Source organism: Haliotis rufescens, unplaced genomic scaffold (assembly GCF_023055435.1).
Source record: "Haliotis rufescens isolate VD_foot unplaced genomic scaffold, xgHalRufe1.0.p SCAF_10, whole genome shotgun sequence".
NCBI lineage: Eukaryota > Metazoa > Mollusca > Gastropoda > Lepetellida > Haliotidae > Haliotis > Haliotis rufescens.
The window spans coordinates 32,493,048-32,510,178 of NW_025963780.1; the positions used below are offsets into that span (position 1 = coordinate 32,493,048).

General features: G+C 38.9%; 1 protein-coding gene across 1 annotated transcript; it reads right to left on the reverse strand.

Moving 5' to 3' along the window:
- Positions 1–6,872: 6,872 nt before the first annotated feature.
- Positions 6,873–17,115, reverse strand: LOC124130978 (dynein regulatory complex subunit 6-like). Its single transcript, XM_046494030.2, has 3 exons — positions 17,074–17,115; positions 16,588–16,657; positions 6,873–11,502 (listed from the first exon to the last, which is right to left on the reverse strand). The coding sequence occupies exon 3, from the start codon at positions 10,951–10,953 to the stop codon at positions 8,689–8,691; it is 2,265 nt and encodes a 754-aa protein (XP_046349986.2). The 5' UTR covers positions 10,954–11,502; positions 16,588–16,657; positions 17,074–17,115; the 3' UTR covers positions 6,873–8,688.
- Positions 17,116–17,131: the final 16 nt, after the last annotated feature.

Sequence of the window (17,131 nt, forward strand, 5' to 3'; positions counted from 1 at the left end):
TGTTTCCCAATATTTCCAAACTGAGATGGGAAACAATGCATTGACCAAAGTGCCATTGATATTCAGACAATGTACCCATGTCGGGAATCGAACCCGGGTCTTCGGCGTGACGAGCGAACGCATTAACCACTAGGCTACCCGACCGCCCCACAAAACAGCAGACTGTTCAATAGACCACTTTTTTCCCGGTACATATATATATGCTTCAATGCAGCGAGGCATACTGCCCATCAAGAGCGTTAAAAAATCATGGGTCACACTGTTCCAATATCTCACCACTTCTGTTTTCATATCACAAATACTTTTCATATTTTTTTATTGATGTCCTTCGTGATTCCCCAAATAATTTCAATTGGGTTCAGGTCCGGACTGTAGCTGGGTAATTCCAGGAGTGTAACATTTGGCTCTTTAAACCATTCCTGAGAATGCTTCGCTCTATGTTTTGCATCACCGTCTTGGTGGTATACCCATTGGTCACTATACAAAACTTTTCTGTTGGAAAGAGATGTCCCTGCAGAATGTCAGTGCACACTGAACTTGTCATGTTACTTCAAATATACATAATGGTGGGGCACTTTGGACACTTGTAAATAGTGGTTTTTTTCTGTACCTTCGGTCCACATTGTCCGTATTGAAAATTTTATGCTCCAAACACCAGTTCAAACGTCGTTCTTGCTGTCCATGTGTTAGGGGTGGTGATGGAAATCCTCGTAATGTCTGCCAATCCATTGCATGGCAATACGTTCTTATTGTCTCCTTAGAAACATGAACTGTTTCTCTATTAATCAATTATGCCTAATATTTTCTATTCCCATGCGTCTGTTTTTCGACGCATATACCAGGTCGCCTTCTGCAGCTCGTTTACCAAAGGGAGACAACTTCGGTCATATTTTATAAATATGACACACCAAGTTGTTTCCCTTGAATCATGTCAGAATAAGTTCTACGTACACATTTGATATTGTAAATATTGACGTCCAAAAGGGAATGCAAAATTCTCAATAATTTCTGGTCAAACTATAAATGTATTGTATGAGGTTTTTAAAGTCTTCTGAAAAGTACACCTCTGTTCAAAGATTACAATCTCACTCTTGATTAGGATGTGACAGCTAATGTTGGAGGAAAACCGGAAGTGATGCAGTCCATTTATGTTGACATACAATCCTTCGGACAAACCAAGGATGATACAATTTGTAAAAAAGACATTCAATCTTTCCCAAAGGCGACTATGCTTGTCGTAAAAGACGACTAACGGGATCGGGGAATCAGCCTTGCTGACTTGGTTGATGCATGTCATTGTATTTCAATTGCGTGGATCGATGCTCATGATGTCGATCACTGGATTGTCTGGTCCAGACTCGATTTATTTACAGACCGCCATCATATTGCTGAGTGTGGCGTTAAACAACAAACAAACAAACAAACAATCCTTCCCTATGGTATCATCACACAGTGACAGTCAATAGGTCAAGCAGTTTATTACATGTGTTTTGGCACTGAAATTGTTTTGAATATCAACAGATTTTACAATAAGATATCACATATACATTCAAATATCACTAAAATTAACAGATATGGTTGAACTGAGAAATCTACCTTGTCAGTTAGAAATAAACAAATCTGCATGTTTAAAGAAAGTACACAAATACATTCACCTGATACAAACTTTCTTGCTCGAACACACATCAGTACTTCACAGATTTGCATCTCCGTCGATGCATATGGATGATTTGCAGTGTACCGTATTTCCTTTATTAGACGCCGGGTCAATTGTTCAGCGCAAAAAATAGAAGCCGGGCCTCCAACAGACGCCGGGTTGATCAATATCTTACGGATATCTACGAACACAAAATATTTCCATTTCATGACGATTCGGGACATTCATGGTCATAGTGAAATAGGGGTATTAATAGAATCCGGGCCTTCAATTAACCGCCGGGCCTCTAATTGACGCCGGGTCAAAGGCTTGTCCGAAATAAATAGAAGCCTGGGCGTCTAATAGAGGAAATACGGTACTTGCCATTTCCAAGATTGGACTCCTGTCCCTGTTGAGCACACCTGTGCAGGGGACCAGTCTAGCCAATTTCAACCACCGAATCAAGACACGGCCTGGTTTAAGCCAGAAAGAAACTTGCGAGTACTCTGACCAATGAGTGCACAGATTACATCACAAAACTTCTCGTGCCACATGTGTCTCTACACAATGTAGCCTGGGACGGGTAACTCGGGTCAGGTGGGTCCTGAGTAGGAACCAGGTACCCACAGTACTACCTGGACCCATGGTTAGTCACGTGATATATTGTTTAAAAGACAAAAACTCACTGTAGCTCAGTGGTTATACTAGAAGTCGCTAATGTTCACATTTCTTTCTGACGCTGCATACATTGCTTTTGACTTTTCATATGCTCGAGTAAAGATAAAAGGATTGTCTGGTCCAGACTCGATTATTTACAGACTGCCGTCATATAGCTGAAATATTGCTGAGTGTGGCGTTAAACAACAAACAAAGTAAAGATAAAGCTTCAGTTAACCTCTGTGTCACATGATCTGATCGTTTGATACACGTACCTAAATAGTTTTTGCTAGGGATGCGGTAAAACAATTCACAATCAGACATTTTGCTCCCAACTCTTGAGATCTAGTAATAGGGGGTTGGGTACCCAGGTGGTAAATTTGTACTCCTCCCAGCCCTTACACAATGCTTCAACATTAGGCAATGGTACGTGACTCATAACATTCATGCACAGAGCTAGACTCATTTGACTTGTGTGAGTTGTAAATGGCATCATTCCATAAGCTGACTCAAAACAGACACACATCATTACTACACCGCAAATCATCCCTATGTATTCACTGGTTGCATTGGAACCTATTGATGATATTTAAAGTATTGACCATTGCTCATACACTACAGAAATGTATTCCAGAAAGACAAAGGGTACAATATTTCCTCCATTAAACACCTGGGCGTATATTTTTTTAAGACACCCCTTACCCCCAGTGTTTAATCACAGAGATAATATTGGGAAGAATTCCATGCATAAAAAAAGAGCTGCGTTTAATCAAGGTCCGACGTTTATTTGAGGAAATACGGTACCTTATGACCACTTGATAAGTAATTAATATTCATTATACAAACATAAATGCAATGTTCTTCTCATGAATATACACAAAATATTATAATACATTTCATTTTGGTATATTCATTAATGTAATTTCATCATAATTATCTTGTAATCTTGTTCAGCAGGAACATAATTATTTCAATTCAAGTTTCAGTAAATTCAAATCTGAACTTGACCAATAATGCCAACAGTAATGCCAACTTCTAATTACTACCGTATATATGTATTGTCTGCAATATTTTCCTATAAACTGGCACCATTACACTGTAATCCTCCTAGTGCATCAGCATCACATCATCTTTATTATATAAGTTCTCATTTAAAATATAATTTCTAACTAGATCTATAGGAATACATGTAGTGCAAATGAAAGACAACGATTCACAGCTGACAATCTTTGGTATGCACACAATTTCACCAAAAACTATAATTAAAACTATATAATACAGAACAATAATATCATAGCATCTTTTTCTACTCTATATGGTTTTGCAAGTAACAGTGCATTGTTCATACCATAAAGTGTATGTATCAATTAGGGCTGGGACAGGTAACTCGGGTACTCGGGTCGGGTGGGTACTGAGTAGGGCCCGGGTACCCACAGGACTACTCGGACCCATGATTAATCATGTGATATAGTGTTTAATGATTATAAATATCTAGAACTCTATGGTTACACTACAAGTCACAAATGTTCGCATTTCTTTCTAAGTACCATTGCTTCTGACCTCTATAGGTTTGAATAAAAATAACACTTCAGTCAACTTCAGTGTATGCATGACCAGATCATTTTATACATAAATTTAAATACATTTTACCAGGGCTACGCTCAAACTATTTTCAATCGAACCTTTTGTACCAAACTCTTGAGACATGTAGCGGGTACCCGGGTAGGGCCGGGTAACAGCGGGGTGGGTACCCGGGTAGTAAATTTGGACTCGTCCCAGCCCCAACATCCTTCCCTTTCTTACATAATTTTTCTAGTGGGCAAAAGCAATTTGATTGGGCAGTAGAGTCTGTGTTCTCTGCATCCCATTGGCTCAGAAATATTACCCAGTTTCTCATCAATAGATTACGTGAGAAAATTGCAGTTAAAGCCATGAGTGAGTTAGTTAGTTTAAATATGGCCCTTTGAACATGTTGAAATCATTGCAGTAATATGGTCGCTGTTAGTTATTGTGACGAGAGCTAAAAGTTGTACAGGTCACATATTTTCTTAAGACTTTCAAAGCAATAACTTGGCCCTGATTATGTTTCTAGGTTTGTCATTTAGCCAAAGGATCATATTAGATATTAGAACATTATCTGCAGATCCTCGAATGACTAAGGGACACAACTCTTTCCATCTGCACAACAGATAAAAACTATTCAAAACTGTTCAAAATCATGGCATTTAAATATTTAACCAAAACAGCTGCAATATTGTGTCATGTAGCTCATAGCCACTGGTATGACTTGAAATGATCAACGAGCCACATATGATGGATTAACATTTTGTTTCAAACACTGAAATAAATAATTGCCAAATTGTGAGAAAAAACTTTCCTACTTTTAAATTAATTCACACCTAAAAACACTATTGCTGAAAATAGCAGATCTTGTAAAATATTTCAACTAAATAATATATGGCTAAATTGTTACCACTAGTGACAAAAAGGAATGAGGATGTTAAAATTGTATAACAATGCAAATAAGCATTGATAACTAAAGTAAAGAATAGACATGATATAAATTCAAATTCCCTTCCAAAACACAACAACACGATTAATGAATAATACAGCTTGATTTCATAACACTGCAGAAATCAACTGAAGTGAACAAAATGGTGACTCAGTGATGCAGCTATGAATTCTATTCATGAGATGATTAATGCTTATCATGATACTTAACCACCCACTGCACAAAATTCAAACATTATCAACAAGATTACCTGATATGTACCAGTATAGTCTCCCTAAAATATCATATATATATACACCGTATTCGACGTAATAAGCGCCCAGGGCGCTCTCAAATTTAGAAATAGGGAAAAAAACAGAGTTAAAGGATAAATTTCGTGGTTTATGCTGACAGCCTGAAATGTTTATATAGGACAGATATATTTTTCCAGAATTTAATTGCCCATAATTAAGGGTGCATATAACACACGAGTGCGTATTATACGCGAATAAATATGTTTTGTGTACATTGATCAATCGGAAGGGGTGCTAATTGGGATTGTTTACTAGCCAATATGTTAGCAAATATCGCCGTGGGCGCTTATTAGAGGGGGGCGCTTATTACGTCGAATACGGTATATATTTTTAAGTTAACATACCAGTAGTCAAACATTCCTTCATAAACAAAAATACAAACACAGTGATCCCTCGCGACAACGCTACCTTTAAGGTCCAAATAATTGATGAGCGCTATAGACGATCAGCAGTTTAACTGAGGTGGAATCATAGGGGGTAGATGACCAACAAAACAGTATAGATAAACATTATTGAATGAAATTTTGAATAAAATTAATAACATATATTACAAACATAAGTCCAGATAAACAATGAATACCTTTTCATAATCAGATAGTATAATAAGGGGATTAACTTGCGTACTTCAGTTCGGATTTGTTGACTGCTATTTCCGGTGTTATGTGATCGCGGTGATCAGCTGATAATGTTTTTTGATATGGGGAAAACATTGTGTCATTAGAAAACTTGAGTTTATTAAAAATGTAAGTAAATTTTGGGAGCCATGCTTTACTGCGCACTCTAACCGAGTTAGCGCTATATTGAAGAGCGCAATAGTGAGGGAACACTGTATTACTAATTACTACTGAAAAATGCTACAACACAAATACTGATAGTTCAGATTTTCAGGTCAATAGTGAGTGAGTGAGTGAGTATGGATTTACGCCGCTTTTAGCAATATTCCAGCAATATCACGGCGGGGGACACCAGAAATGGGCTTCACACATTGTACTCATGTCGGGTATCGAACCCGGGTCTTCGGCGTGACAAGCGAACGCTTTAACCACTAGGCTACCCGACCGCCCCTTCACATCAATAATTCATATTGGTTTGATAACTATATTATTCTAGTAAGAAAAAAGTTCCATTGTTTTAATTCATCATGCATCTTATAAAAACTTGTCCAACTGTGCAATCAGTCGTATATGTATCCATGGTTTGTAATGCTTCTGTGTCATTATTCAATCAGTTGATCGCTACTTACAACAATTAATTCTCAATAGTGAGTGAGTGAGTTTGGTTTTACGCCGCTTTTAGCAATATTCCAGCAATATCACGGCGGGGGACACCAGAAATGGGCTTCACATATTGTACTCATGTCGGGTATCGAACCCGGGTCTTCAGCGTGACAAGCGAACGCTTTAACCACTAGGCTACCCGACCGCCCCTTCACATCAATAATTTATATTGGTTTGATAACTATATTATTCTAGTAAGAAAAAAGCTCCATTGTTTTAATTCATCATGCATCTTATAAAAACTTGTCCAACTGTGCAATCAGTCGTATATGTATCCATGGTTTGTAATGCTTCTGTGTCATTATTCAATCAGTTGATCGCTACTTACAACAATTAATTCTCAATAGTGAGTGAGTGAGTTTGGTTTTACGCCGCTTTTAGCAATATTCCAGCAATATCACGGCGGGGGACACCAGAAATGGGCTTCACATATTGTACTCATGTCGGGTATCGAACCCGGGTCTTCAGCGTGACAAGCGAACGCTTTAACCACTAGGCTACCCGACCGCCCCTTCACATCAATAATTTATATTGGTTTGATAACTATATTATTCTAGTAAGAAAAAAGCTCCATTGTTTTAATTCATCATGCATCTTATAAAAACTTGTCCAACTGTGCAATCAGTCGTATATGTATCCATGGTTTGTAATGCTTCTGTGTCATTATTCAATCAGTTGATCGCTACTTACAACAATTAATTCTCAATAGTGAGTATGGATTTACGCCGCTTTTAGCAATATTCCAGCAATATCACGGCGGGGGACACCAGAAATGGGCTTCACACATTGTACTCATGTCGGGTATCGAACCCGGGTCTTCAGCGTGACAAGCGAACGCTTTAACCACTAGGCTACCCGACCGCCCCTTCACATCAATAATTCATATTGGTTTGATAACTATATTATTCTAGTAAGAAAAAAGCTCCATTGTTTTAATTCATCATGCATCTTATAAAAACTTGTCCAACTGTGCAATCAGTCGTATATGTATCCATGGTTTGTAATGCTTCTGTGTCATTATTCAATCAGTTGATCGCTACTTACAACAATTAATTCTCAATAGTGAGTATGGATTTACGCCGCTTTTAGCAATATTCCAGCAATATCACGGCGGGGGACACCAGAAATGGGCTTCACACATTGTACTCATGTCGGGTATCGAACCCGGGTCTTCAGCGTGACAAGCGAACGCTTTAACCACTAGGCTACCCGACCGCCCCTTCACATCAATAATTCATATTGGTTTGATAACTATATTATTCTAGTAAGAAAAAAGCTCCATTGTTTTAATTCATCATGCATCTTATAAAAACTTGTCCAACTGTGCAATCAGTTGTATATGTATCCACGATTTGTAATGCTTCTGTGCCGTTATTCAATCAGTTGATCGCTATTGACGACAATTAATTCTTAATAACTGAATCTAATACAAATGCCTTAATCACAATATGAAAGAATCTCACCTACACCATCAACAACATCAACGCCTTATAGCATCATGGAAAACAACATGGCTGCCTTTGAACATGAATCAAGTCTTATCTGCCTTTATACTGATGGAATGCCTTACACACCAGTTTTAGTAGATCAGATCAGATCAGGGTCGAAGATGAGAATGATAGGCAAGACCTCATGCAAATATCTTTGCAACAAAAAGATTTGGGAGTCAAAAAGAAGCTTCAAAATCCAGTTTGAACAAAGACTAAGGAGAAACACCCCTAAACAAATATTCCCCAATATAAGGCTATAATACATGGTACGTACCAATGAAACAAAGAAATGCTTGAATGTATGATCCATCAAATAGCTTCTTTAGTTTATTTTTTAGTGCGTTTGGCTGCCGTTTTTTTACCTACACAGTTTCAGTAGGTTCTATTGTTTCCTTTGCACTCCGTGTTGAAAACTTTCTACAAACTAGAACTCCTACTTGACATCATTTTCAGAAGATGTTAGTGTCAATACTTGGACTATGGTTAGACAACAAAAAGTTACAAGACATATTTTGACTACTTTTGTTGTTTCCAACGGACTCCAGGAAAACATTTCACCTGAAGCAAACGGATGATATTTTTTTACCCAAAACAAATGCATATGAACCTTAAAAGATGGGAGTGTACCATACACACAAAAGGCACAATAGTAATTTAGTCATCAGTGAAAATTATGTTTTTTAAATTAATTTCCCCTACTTTTGAGCGGCATAAAAATACATAAAACAAATAATTAAACTGGTTTTGCCTATTAAACATAAAACAAAAAGATTGGGATGGCATAGGACAATATGGAGGAGAGATTCATCTGAGGAGAACCTTGTCAAACCTGGAGGAGTCGGATGTGAGGAGTCTTCTTGGGGATGAGTGAGATGCAGAGGTTCCCCTGTTTACCATTGGCCTCAACCTGGGAAGTGTTGGTGATTTTCACATACCTGTCGTCAATGTCTTTCACCAGCTCCAGCACCCCACTGAACGTTATCCTCAACTGATCCCCGACAGTCACCCACACTCCAATCAGAGACTTGCAGTCACGGAGGATACGCTGCAGGCCGTCGAGGGTGATGAGCTTGTTACGGCAGATCATCAAGCTCTTCAATGACTTGCTGTAGTTTGCAACAGCGATCAATGACCCATTCGTGAGCCTCATCGACTGGATGGCCGAACCGCCCGAGATGTCCAGAAAGTGGAGATTATGGCAAGACCTCACAAGAACCTCCACAGCAGTGTCTGTGATCAGGAAGCAGCCTCGAAGAGACACATACATCAGATCTGGGCAGTGTTTCGCCAACTGTTTGATAGAGTCATTGGCAATCTTGGAGCAGAAACTGAGGTGAATGCTGGTCAGATGGGAATGGTTTGGGTGAGGGAAGAACCTGTTGACGTAGGCAACCTCTGCAAGCTGGGAAGTATCGTCTTCTGGTGGATCTGTGGCTGATGCTGGTGAACACTCTGAAACACAGCAGGCAGACATCCCCTTTCCTCCTTCGTCTATCAAGATAGAATTGGGCAGTAGAGGCTGCACAACTAGAGACAAACCACTGTCACCACTAAGATCCATACACAAGCTCGATCCAATTGTACTGAAGGTCTGAACTCCTGTAGGGCTCTTAACTTGCCCAGAATGAGGGACACTTGGATCACACTCAACACCTGCTGCTCCAAGATTCTTGTCTTCATCTGGATGGGATGTGCTAGTCACAGAAGCACTTGTTTTTGGAACTGATTCAAGAGATGATTCTTCAGTAGCTCTAGGGGCTCTTTTCTCTGTTGCATCATCTGTGATCGTTTTGGATCTGCATCCTCCTGTGTTTTTTGTATCCACACCTGACCCGAGGTACTCGTCTAGATTTATCTTAGCCAGGTAATGGCAGGTCTCTAGGGAAAGATTACTGAGCCATCGACACTTGGCCACAAGGAGAATGATACTCTTGGAAGTCACATGAATGCACTCGGTGAGGTTGACATGATACAGCCATTGACAGTGTTCAGCTAAAGCTATCACAGCCCGGTCTGTGATCCCTACGCATCCTGACAACCCAATCTCGGTCAGTCGTGGACAATGTTCCGCCACTGCAGTGATTCCAGTGTCCGTCACACCATCACAGAAGTTGACATCCAAGATCTTCAGTTTAGGGCATCCACTTGCGACTGAACTCAGTCCGACATTAGTGATGTTACAACCTCCCTCGTGATGTAATCGATTCCCGATAAGTTTCTCAAGATTTGGGCAGTTGTCAGCCACATGCCCCACCCCGATGTCGGTGATGTGGATGCAGCCTGTTATATCCAGCTCTTTCATGTACGGGGAACTCTCTGCAATCACCTTCAGCACCTTGTCCTCAACTGGAGTATAAGCAAGACCAACATTCACCAGATTGGTGGCAGTGCCTTTAATGCCAATAAAAGCATCCTGAGAAATATACTGACAATGCGCTAGGACAAAACTTTTAATATTCGGGCAGTTTTCAAACAAGCTTGCCAAAGCATCATCAGACAGTTCTTCCGAATCTATGACTATAGTCTCCAGCCGAGGACATGAGACAAACAGCTCCTTCAGCTTTCTGTTCAACCTTTCTGGCTCAGCTGAACAACCAAAGTCATCAAAGGACACTGACTTGAGTTTCTTCAAAGTGGACAGGTAACCCAGGCAGTTATAAATATTAATATAGCTACAGTCATTAATCTCGATTCCTTCCAGATCTGGATATTTTTCAGCAAGATATGCAATACTTGCATTACTGACTGTTGTCAAACTGAAGTTGATGGACTTCATTTGAGGACACGATATGTTCTTATGCATGAAGGATCCATCAGTGAGATGAACAGCCATCCCGAAGTCCAGCTTCTCGACATGATGAGACACACTGTCAAGTAACGTAAGGAACGACTGATCCGTTAGGTGGTCTCCGATATGATCAAGGTCAAGGTGTTTCCAGAGGTAGCGATCGTAGCTGAGCTCGTACCACAGCTTACAAGTCTGTCTGACAATGTTGATGATGTCCTGGATCTCAAGGAAGGAGAAGATGTGGAGGAGGACGGTGTGGGGAAGATCACAGAGGACGAGGGAGTTGTCAGGGGAAGACATTGTCCTCTGTTGATTGGTTCTCAAAATGCACTTGTCACGTTTCCATCGGCTTGTTCAAGATATCAAATCATGTTTTGCACCAGACTTTATCAGCTGAATGTTCACACATAATAAGCATGGTCAGTCTGCTAGGAAAATACCACCACAACTCTTTTCAGTGTCACCAGTAACTTTGTCCATATATTTCCATACAGACTAAAGCTAATGAAAGACTGAGGTTAACATTTAAAAATAGATGCCTTATATTGTGAATGTTTCATATAAACATTATGCCATCATACTATTTCATATATAAGAACTATATGTACATATGTGTCTTCTCACAAAGTGCATTTGGATATTAAGCATATTGGCCCCATTGTGCACATTTCAATCATTTGTAATAATGGTCAAAAGCTGTTGCTTTTGAATAAAAAAAAGCTTTAAAAAAAGTCATCCGTTCAGTTGAAAAGACGAACTATTTAACACAGCTTAAGTGGAGGACCAAGGATTATCTTGCAGAGATAGATTCAGCATTTCGGTAACCATGGAAACTGTCCCATCATCCATCTGAAACAGAAAGTAAGTGTTAAAACAATATTGCTGTCATTCCTAGCTGCTGAAGTATATTAGATGACATTACAGACATAGACACCACTGGTCATATCCAACTAGTTCACACTTCATATTTTAAATACGGTAACTAGATTTTTTAAAGAAACCAACTAGTCCCTCAAGACATATCAGGTATGTTGCTAGGGCTGACTACTGGGGAATTATGACTATTACAACCCTGGTTGAACTTACTCTGGGGAAATCAGGTATGTTGCTAGGGCTGACTACTTGGGAATTATGACTATTACAACCCTGGTTGAACTTACTCTGGGGAAATCAGGTATGTTGCTAGGGCTGACTACTGGGGAATTATGACTATTACAACCCTGGTTGAACTTACTCTATGGAAATCAGGTATGTTGCTAGGGCTGACTACTGGGGAATTATGAGTATTACAACCCTGGTTGCACTTACTCTGGGGAAATCAGGTATTTTGCTAGGGCTGACTACCAGGGAATTATGACTATTACAACCCTGGTTGCACTTACTCTGGGGAAATCAGGTATGTTGCTAGGGCTGACTACTTGGGAATTATGACTATTACAACCCTGGTTGAACTTACTCTGGGGAAATCAGGTATGTTGCTAGGGCTGACTACTAGGGAATTATGACTAGTCGCTACAGAAATTACAACTGCAATGTGAGCAATCTTTTAAGATGTCTTAAACCTATTGTCCTGCCTTAATTATTGTCGTAAACTGAAGATATTTTAGCACCAAGAGAGTATTGAGAATAGACTGCCAGGAATTTTGCTAGGGCTGACTATCAGGGAATTATGACTTTTGCTATAGCATGGTACTGGTGATACTATGGGGAGGGGGGTTGTGTTCGTGCAATCATAAATGTTATACCAAAATAATAATCAGTTATTGAATCTAATCATTTTTAAACAGTCAGTGTGCACAGAAAATTACAATTTCTGAATTTTTTTACTGCATTTCTTAAACATTGGACTGATACCATAAGGAAGAATTTATTTGTTTCAAGCCATGGTTCATGGTTGAAGGGAGATAACTGTGATCGATAAATGAGGCTTTTACAGTGCTTCATTCATTTAAAATTTAAACATGTCAACAAGATTACCGTATTCGACATAATAAGTGCCCCGCTCTAATAAGCGCCCACGGCGATATTTGCTAATATATTGGCAAGTGAACAATCCCAATTAGCACCCCTTCCGATTGATCAATGTACACAAGACTTATGTATTCGTGTATAATACGCACTCGTGTTTTATATGCACCCTTAATTATGGGCAATTAAATTCTGGAAAAATATATCTGTCGTATATAAACAGTCAGGCCGTCAGCAAAGGGACCAAAATAATATTCTAATAACAGCCCCCTATTTCTAATTTTGAGAGCGCCCTGAGCGCTTATTCCGTCGAATACGGTTATCAGTCTTGGTTATCAACCAAAAGTGGTTCCATTGGGTGTAAAAGGCATCATCTTGGTGAAAATTATATGAACATATTTTTATGTAGTTTAACAAGTGATGTCTGTAGTTTAACACTGCATGTACCAATGTCCCATCTATAGGACTGCAGCCATAAAATAATCAAGTCTATCACCCATAATGTGCTGGTAATAATAGTGCTGAATGTGCATTCAAATTTTGCTGTTGCATTTTTTTCTATGGTAATTGTCACTATCCTTGTCATAACATAGCTATAATGTGTGTGTGTGTGTGGCGGGGGACCGTCAGGTAGTCTAATGGTTAAAGCGCCACTCGTCACGCCGAAGACCCGGTTTCCTTTCCCCTCATGGGTAAGATGTCACTTTGTGTGAAGTCCATTTCTGATGTCCCATACATTTATTCTGTTGGAATATTGCTAAAAGTTAAGTAAAACTCATTCACTGTGAAAATGTGAGAGGGTGGGTTGTTGAGAGGGTGGGTTGGTGAGTGGGTGAGTTGGTTGGTGGGCTGTGATTCGGAGAGAGAATGACCTGAAATAAAATGTCCTCCCATCTTTTGTGTAGCCATATCAAGCACTAAGACCTGATTTTAATGTGATTGAGAGCAGTCCAGAGAATTAGTGTAAACCTTATTTCACAGGTCCTCAGAGTTTGTCGCTAGTCGTACTTGAACAAGACAAAAACGTTTACCATGTTTACATTTACTATCAGTTTTATTCAGTTCCAATTTGTAGTAAAGTTAAAGCATTGAGAACTGGTTCAGAATTCTACCATGCATTGATGAATGCTAAAGACTTTGGTTCCAAATTAAAATAAAGAGGTATCTACTCTGCAGTGGGACTATCATCAAATTTCAAAACACAGTAGGTTTATCCCCTAATAATAGTCCTCAATACTAGCCTATGAGGACTTCCATCAACAGATTTTTACCTGTTGTCAGCACAAATTGGTCTCAGGCTAGTGGACTAGCATGCATTTCGAAGGCTTGCTGGGGCAAATGTATTTCCACACTTGATGACACTAGAATTAGACACCTTGACAACATACAGGCCCTCAAAGCTATTTGAATAGTGAACACAACACAACAGAAGGTTTATTCACAAAAATCACACAAAGTGATAGAGTGAACATACAGTTATTTACATTTTCTATAAATATACATGTGAATACACAGGCATGCAAGCCTTCGAAATTCACACTTGTAAACATCTTAAACATTTTGTCTTGTTGAGACAGGACTAGATACAAACTCTGAAGGAAAGTGACATAAGATTTTACACTAGTCCTATGGACAACATGGACTAGTCCTGAAAATATAAAATTCTAAGGCTGCCGGGGTAACATTTACAAAATACTCTTTGGTTTGCATGCTTAAAGGGGCACTGATCTAACGCAATTCCCCGGGACTGGTTGTTGCCTTTGTTATTGTTTTTTCCCAGTGAATACCCGGATGTATAGCAGAAATCTAGACTAGTTCGCGACCTCTGCTGCGCCATTCGTACATTGATCAACAAAATAAAATACAGTTTTCGAGATAATAAGGAAATGTAGGTATCTTTGTGAGTAGCATCGGTAATGGTGACGAAGTTTTGATAAGTCACTTGCTTGGTAACTTTGCGATTTTCGTTTACACTATTTTGACTTGCAACACAAAGTATATATTTCACCTGAGCATATGCTTTTTTTATAGTGTGTATATTTTTTTACTGTAAAATGTGTAACAAATTTATTAAACGTCTAAATATTCAGTTATTTTACAAAGTGACTGAAAAACATTTCCATCTGTATTATTATGACAACGAATTCCAAACATTTTGATGTTTAATGTCATCACCAAGAGACTGAAAATGTAACGTTGAAAAGTACATTTCTAAGTTGTTCGGCTTTTAATCCTACCTAATAATCTGTTGTGATGTTTGTAGGCCCTTTTGATCGTCTTGATCAATCTGGACAGATTTTTTAGTCAAAATGACTGAAATATTTACACATTTTATAAATTGCCTGAGAGAATCACATTTTACAAATTGACGGTAATATATACACGCTTACAAAGGAAAAGACCTGTGACAACAACGTCTATCGCACATTGAAGAATTTCCCAACCAAGACGTAGAGAAACAAGAACGAATCGGTTCAAATGAAGGAAAACAAAATGCAGATATCATAATTACAACCTACCAAATTTATGTGTATAAGTTTTAGGCAGCTTCCTTGTTCGAGGAATGTATCTGTGAATATCCACAAAAAGGAACAATATCCCACTCGTCTGCAGCTGTACAAAGAAACTTATTCGTTGTCACGTGTCTCAGTAACAATCAAATATTTTAAAAGATATATATCGTTTCGGGATATTATAACCCGTGTTCGTTTCTCAACTGATCGCTTGGATTGTTTCAGGTGTTTTACATAGGTGTCAAGTCTCAATGGTCGGCTGAGAAAGCCCAGGTGACAACTATTTTCATAGTGTCCACGGTTCCTAAAAATTCCATTGAGTGATAGATAACAATGATCAATCAATCAACGTATTATCAGTTAACCCTTTGAACAAAGTATGTTGTTTTTACATCGGCACTTCGCGCCATGATATGAGTGTATTCCCTTTGTTTTAGTAAACCTAGACATGTAAACACTCACTCTTGACATATCCACTGTGCAAGATAACAGTGATTAATCAATCAACGTATTTTCTGTTAATCCTTTGATGACTAGGAACGATCCGTTGATTTACAAAAAAAAAGTAAATCAAGTGATCATTCATCTCTTGCTGGGCTGCCACGTGCATATTACATAACACACATTTCACCTCACTTCAAACCTGGATTTAGATTGAATAATTACCCCAGACACAATAAATGCCAAATGGGAACCTTTGTCAGGTAATATAAGTGGTGCTACCACTAATTGTACCTGTAATAAATTCATTAACTGAGCATCAAGTGAATGACGACAAATACACAAGTGTAGGGTTATACGAGAAAACGTGGATGACAACAAGGGAGTAGTAATCGTATTATCGACGCAAGCCGAAATCCGAAAATGCTTTCACTGCATGGATACTATTTTTAGTATTAAACTATAACCATCTGGGGTATTTCCAAATGACGACGTCCGATGAGCTCCCTTGTTCTTTTTGTCTGTTTGTTTAGGCTGAAGAAATGAATTAACATGCGTCCTTTGTCGAAATCTTTATAGATCACAGTTAACCAATCAGTGTTCAAAAATGCGTATAACAAATATTGCCTCCAGCCTCCAAGTTTATTTAGCTGTCCTTGCAGACGGTACCCCAGTCTCTGGTCACGCTCAGTTGCGTTGCGTATCATCCGGGTACTCACGGGGGAAAAACAATAACAAAGGCAACAACCAGTCCGTTAGATCAGTGCCCCTTTAATTTCAAACATTGTGCTATGATACATATATATTTTCTGTCAAGCACTGCAAGCGAGTCAACACCTACACCTCTTGTGCCAACGTATACCCACATACAACACTGTAAATATATATCATTCATAATCAGCGAGGTCACATTGCACATTTTTGGATTTCTTCTTTCTAGTATATCATCTACATGGAGCATGAGTAACTATTCCCCGAAAATGAAATTGTAAATAAATGTTTCCATGGTTACCTTCAGCCTTGATCATTGTTGACTTCTGCTGATGGGCAGGTCCTGCTTACACCTCCTCCATCTGATACACCTGGAAGAGTGAAGGAATATTTATTAGGCAAGATTCTATGGTGATACACTGGAAAAGTGAAGTTTTGTTTATGAAGCAGATGGACTGGAAATGTGAAGGTATGTTTTGCATGTTTCGTATAACAGAATTACATCCCAATTTTACCGACAGATAACCCTACAAAACGATTCATCCAGGATCAACTGTATGCAATACGTTCAACATAGCCAGTGGACTGTGACTAAATAAGTCCTTTGTGACGTCTGCTCGTGTTGACAGTTCTGGGATAGCTGTCGATAAATGTACACAATGAAACTTCTATAGCTGATTTTTACGGGATTTAAATATGTTGATGTCATATGGGAGGTTCTGCACACAATACCAAACGTTTTTAGTTTTGATCTGGTGTAACAACAAGCAATTATACTCTACGTTACATTTCTCGTGAGTCAGCTGTCAAATGCATTGCGAGTTACCTCTCTTGCCGGAAGTACT